We start from the raw sequence: 6238 nt of genomic DNA, 5'->3' as shown, positions 1-6238 counted from the left end.
CAGAGAAGAGCAAGAGGAGGAGGAGGAGGAGGACCAGGTGGGTGCAGGTGTAGTGTAGCTAGCCTTGTGCAGCTGGTAGCGCCCGGCCGGCACTACCCCACATGGAGCAGCCGGCGCTGGCGCCGGAGCCGATGCTGCTCGACGCCCAGCCGCCGCCCGTCTGCGAGAAGGTGCGTGGCCGGCCGGATCCTTGTCCGTGCTGCGATTTATACCTGGTTGTTGTGTTGTTTTCTCGGTGTTCCGTGTGTGCTGATTAGTGTTCTTGGGTGGGTGCAGAAGCAGGAGGCGGAGGCGCCGTACGCGGAGGGGAATGACGCGGTGACCGGGCACATCATCTCCACCACCATCGGCGGCAAGAACGGCGAGCCGAAGCGGGTGAGTGAGAACGATACGAGCGTTCCCCCCTTCTTTTGTTGTTGCACTTGGTTCCGTTTCTTTTGAGGCGGAGGCTAAAAATTTGAATTTTTAGCCTTCAATTTAGAGTTGATTTTGAGGTTTTTTTTTTCATTAAAGTTTATTTTCCAGCCTTTTAGATCATGTATATAAAAGTTTTGGTGATTGTTTGGCTTACAATCACCCCCATTGACTTCGAGAGGGGCACTTGTGGAACTGTGGTGTAGTGGCCAGACTTAGCACTCGTTGTTTAAGTTCTTGTATTGCTGTGAGATCTGTTGCAAACATGGCCTGTTTGGTGCTCAGCTTTGGTGGTGGTTTATAGGGGAAAGGTTGTGTGTGTGTGTTGGGACTGGATTGTTGCCAACGGTTCAACACTTGTGCTAAGTTTGGTTATGTTGTACATTTGATTTTCAGACTATTAGCTACATGGCGGAGCGCGTTGTGGGCACCGGTTCTTTCGGTATCGTCTTTCAGGTGATTCATCTTTCAGGAAAATTATTGCTTGTTTTCTTTTTGTGGCCTCGGCTTGTTGGTCTGATGCTTGGCTTGCTGGTTTCATGTGTAGGCTAAATGCTTGGAGACGGGAGAGACGGTGGCCATTAAGAAGGTGTTGCAGGACCGACGGTACAAGAACCGTGAGCTTCAGCTTATGCGCGCCATGGACCATCCCAATGTCATCTCCCTGAAGCACTGCTTCTTCTCAACCACAAGCAGGGATGAGCTGTTCCTCAATCTTGTCATGGAATATGTTCCGGAAACGCTCTACCGTGTGCTGAAGCACTACAGCAATGCCAACCACCGGATGCCGCTTATCTATGTCAAGCTTTACATGTACCAGGTTTGTGGATTGCTGCTAATCAATAGTAATTTTTGAAATGCCTTCCTGCATATGTGCTCCTTCTAAGTCTATTCTACATTGGTGGCAGTTGTTTAGGGGGCTTGCGTACATTCATACCGTTCCAGGAGTCTGCCATAGGGATGTGAAGCCACAAAATGTTTTGGTATGTATTCATGGACAGATTCCTACCATGAAATGGGCATTCGGTTATTGGCTTTGAATTTGTGTCCCTTTGCTTGCAATACAGGTGGATCCTCTAACTCATCAAGTCAAGCTCTGTGACTTTGGGAGCGCAAAAGCACTGGTATGTTGGCCTTTTCAACCTAAAGTTCTGTTATACATACACATTACTTTAGACCATTCTTTCTCTAGACTAGTCCAAGCTGTGGAACTTGAGTTAGCATGATGGATTTTGATGTTTTGAATCTCTTACCATTTTATGTTAAGGTGGAACTAGTTCTATGCTACAGAATCTTTCAAAGGACTCTGATATACTTGCTGAGTTAAGCTAATAAATGTTCAACTTCATGAAGTTTTTTTTTTTTTTGACTCGATGCTGTTATTTCTATGTAACTATCTTTTTTTAGTCTTTCTTCCCTATACCCATGCCTAGGAGTGGTACTGGGCCAAGGCCCTTGGGTTCTTTCACAACCTTATTTAATCCTTAAAAAATTAGCTCAAAACTCAATTTTATTTTCAACCCATTTTGCATCCAACCCTTAAAATTTTATAGGCAAAAATGGTTGGGCCCATTACCACCCCTACCCATGCCTGATGGAAGGTTCATGGAAATTCTTTCATTAATGCAGTTTTGGACCTTTTTGCCTCTCACAATTGATTATTGAATATCATATTTAGGTGTTTTCTTCAATTATACTTTGATAATTTTGATCTTGTGGTCCTTATATCCATTACTTTTCTGTTCTACCAGGTTGCGGGTGAACCCAATATATCATACATATGCTCACGCTACTATCGTGCTCCGGAGCTCATATTTGGTGCAACTGAATATACTACATCAATAGATATATGGTCAGCCGGGTGTGTTCTTGCAGAGCTGCTCCTTGGTCAGGTTGGTTTCTTTTTTCTTATGCTTGACAGATCTGCAATATTTCAATTCCATTGTTTAAGGTTTTAAGCATGATGCCACTACTGTTTCTGTAATTTTGATTCTGTTCTATTTGTGTTTGCTAGCCATTGTTTCCAGGGGAGAGTGCAGTTGATCAGCTTGTAGAGATTATTAAGGTACTGCAAGATCTGCCATGCAATTATGTTTTTGCTCCTACTATTGAGTATAGAAATCTTCTATAACCTTGTATGCTATTCTTGCAGGTTCTTGGTACACCAACCCGTGAGGAAATACGCTGCATGAACCCGAACTATACAGAGTTTAGGTTTCCTCAGATAAAAGCACACCCTTGGCACAAGGTAAGCATACAATCTTATGCAGCTGTACAGTCATATATCATGTCATCTTTTGTAGTTTTCTGCACAACTATGAAAATGTAATTGGCTTCCAATACTAGATTATTGATCTAAAATGATTGATACAATAATACTTTAAGCTTGACACTAGATCACGTTACAATGCAATGTGTAAATTAGGAGGTGCATAGAGGTACTGATTTCTCTAACTTATGTATAGGTTTTCCACAAGAGGATGCCTCCTGAAGCAATAGATCTTGCTTCGCGCCTTCTTCAATATTCACCGAGTCTCCGTTGCACTGCTGTGAGTATATTCTTACATCATTGTTAAATATCAGAACAGTATAGAAAACAGATAAGAATATCTTGTAGAGACAAGCAGACTTGGATATGCATATTTTTCTTATTGTTATTATGCAAGTTTGCGTACTTTAGTAGTCATATGAGCTGTTACTTTTCACCCTTTAAGAGTCGAACAAAATTTAAAGCTTAAATCGAGGAATTTTTGCAATCGCTTTGCCCTTCAATTGTTCTTTGATTTGTGCAACTCCTACTGAAATGGGGTGGTGTATAGAAGCACTCCTTATTTCTTTTCTGGAAAAAAAAACAAAATATGATAGTAGGCTTTTTTATTTTTTCTTCTAAGTAGATTGATGAATGCTAGCCTCCACTAACTTCGGTTTTAGTGGGGCATGGCAATTATGGTTATGATCTTCAGTGGTCCATTACCACATATCAATGTTGGGTGGATGATGGTTGTCTCACGTTTAGTTGTTATTTCGCATAACTGCAATAGCTAGGTGACAACTTAATATTGATTAATTTCTGTTATGCTTATTCATTTGAATATCTTAATGCAGCTCGATGCATGTGCACATCCTTTCTTTGATGAGCTGCGAGAGCCAAATGCACGCTTGCCAAATGGACGTCCATTTCCACCCCTGTTCAACTTCAAACATGAAGTAAGTGGATCAGACAAAACGTAATCTGCTTTGAGCAACAATTTTAGATTCATGGCGTTGTGCTCATTGCTGCTGCATTTTGGTCTTCAGCTAGCAAATTCTTCACCAGAGCTCATCAGCAGGCTCGTACCAGAACATGTTCGACGGCAAGCTGACCACAACTTCTTCAATGCTGGGAGCTAAATACACACCATCATGCTCAACCCTTTGTTGGATTGTTTTTGCGAAGTTTACATGAAGGCTGAGTCAAATGATTCCTCAGATGATAGGCAAATTCTTCGTTGGAAGTTCTGTTCAAGCATTGAAGAACATTGTAAATCACATGACAAGGGAGAGAATTTTTTTTTGCATCGCGAGTTCAGCATTAAAACGTGATCTGCCGGTATGACCGGAGACGACGAACACCGCAATGTTTAGATCCATGACCGAGTTTTCTTTCTTTCTTTCTTTCTTTTTTTTTTGCCGAACTGTAACAGAGTATAGTTTCCTAATGATGTAGGCGTAGCTGTAACCTGTAATCTGCCCCTGTTTTGTTCCCATTCCATGATGTAAATGCCACCATTAATCTGATGAAAAAAAATCTCATAATCTCATTCCTTTCAATCCACGGTTTCAGTGATCCTGGATATCCCTTCCTTTTTTTTTCAGAATCATTCATTTTCAAAGAACGGATGATTACATTTTGGGCTGTAATTGTTGGGCCTCCTTTGATGTACACTCCGTTTGATGAACTGAAGGATACATGTTTGCATTTAGAGAAAGCAGATCGTCGAGGTTACATGGCTAAAGACTTCTGGTGTGCTCAATGATTGTCATGTCAATTACGAAAGCACGTAAATTTTGCCCATACCTGGGGCTGGCGTCTATTGTCATGTAAACAGTATTTTCCCCTTTGTACATATGCATCTACTTGATCCCAAGATAAGGAGTCATGGTCACTGGATTAGTATTCGAGAAGCAAATAATTTCACCTAAAATGAAATGTAAGAGATGTTTCGCATTTTCAGCTTGTACATTTAGTTGTCATATTGATCTCCCTTCTCAGTGACATCTCATTTGCCTTTTCTATTTATATTTTTTATTTATGTTTGCCATTTATTAGCGCCGTACTATCTCTGTTCCGAAGTTAATTCATTTTTCAGTTTCCGAAGTTAATTCATTTTTCAGTTTTCAGATATATGGTTGAGATTTAAAGATTCCCTTGTGGGTGGGAAATCTATTCTTCCTATGTATATCTTACCCATTAGCTATAAATCTCAACATGTACACATGTCATATCATTACCCACTAGCAACTATTATATTTAGAGCTTATGCAACCATGCAATATAAGCTCCACATACAAACATGACATATTATAACCTATTAGCAACTATTATATTTAAAGTTCATGCAAACATACTATAACATATATAATTTATTAGATTCTAAATATTAATATGCAACAATATCAAATCATCACCCTCTTTACTATTTTTTATAATATTTGAATGCATATTCATCGATTATTTTAACTTATTTAACCTGCATTTACCTATGTATTTTGAATTAAGTATATCCGTGTATTATTTTAATATATGTAACATATATTTATCCATATACCCTGTAGCAAAGTGTGAGGTATCATCTAGTTTCCCTAACCCATTTGCCATATAGGCTAAAAGTGGTTTAATAAAATTATACTATATATATTATAATAGAAAAATTAAAGTCAAATACATTTAAAAAATAATGTCTTACGGGAAGGGGAAAGTCCACTGAAGTGGGTTAGCTGATGTCTACGGCCACAATTCCTTTTCTAGCTTTTCTTGCAAGCTAGTTTCTATTCCATGTAATGATCAATGCATTTTTTGGATTCTATATTATCCGCATGTCTAGAATCCTAGCAAGAGAATACCCCCCATTTTTATGTAATTGTGAAAAAACGAAAATGCGAGAAAAATTGCAATCCCACCCGTGGGCCTTCCACCTCCACGCGGCGCTCCACGAAGCGTGGTGGGCCTGCGCCGGGGGAGCATAAGGAGGAAAGGGAGCCCGGACGGTGGAAGAGCCAGGGGAAGCCAGGTCATTTGACGGAAATGGAAGGTTCGTGCGGCTCGGCGGCAGTCCCCTGGACATAGCATAGTCCTTTCAGGCAGTGTTCGTTTAGTCCATGGCCCGTTGGATGGTCGGTGCAAGGCCAGAAATTGGAACACATTGATTCCGCTCGTTCCTGTCCTTCGCTTCAGGGCCTGTCCCTCGAAGCACTAAAAGAAAAGGACCGGGAAACGCGGCGGCATAGGAACCACGGGAACCCAGGAGGTTCCCGTGGTTCCTATGCCGCCGCGTTTCCCGGTCCTTTTCTTTTAGTGCTTCAACCCGAAGCGACACCAGTAGAAGGAACTTCAAAAACAATAAAAGTTACGGGGTGAGTGGTTCGATTCCACTTTAGAACGACAGCGAGACTGAACGAAAGAAAATGCAAGTGAAACGAGACGAGAATCATCCTCTTTATGAGCCTAAGATCATATGGGTCAACAATTCTAATTTATTAGTTATAGAAAGCCCTTCTCAAGGAAGTGAGCCACTCAATCTGAGCCAGCGGATTCTCATTCAGCTGTGCCCCAGAGGGGTCAGTA

At 41.1% G+C, this 6238-nt stretch overlaps 1 protein-coding gene across 1 annotated transcript; it reads left to right on the top strand.

Moving 5' to 3' along the window:
• LOC102699684 (shaggy-related protein kinase GSK2) lies at positions 1-4217 on the top strand. The gene is made up of 12 exons (XM_006654085.3): positions 1-170; positions 277-375; positions 811-870; positions 962-1234; positions 1323-1397; positions 1482-1538; positions 2166-2306; positions 2429-2479; positions 2567-2662; positions 2880-2963; positions 3520-3621; positions 3712-4217. Exons 1-12 carry the CDS (start codon positions 102-104, stop codon positions 3802-3804), a joined length of 1200 nt encoding a protein of 399 aa, XP_006654148.2. The 5' UTR covers positions 1-101; the 3' UTR covers positions 3805-4217.
• The last annotated feature ends 2021 nt before the right edge of the window (positions 4218-6238 follow it).

The sequence above is a fragment of the Oryza brachyantha genome, chromosome 5 (genome assembly GCF_000231095.2).
Source record: "Oryza brachyantha chromosome 5, ObraRS2, whole genome shotgun sequence".
Lineage (NCBI taxonomy): Eukaryota > Viridiplantae > Streptophyta > Magnoliopsida > Poales > Poaceae > Oryza > Oryza brachyantha.
This window is presented reverse-complemented; position numbering and strand designations above follow the sequence as displayed.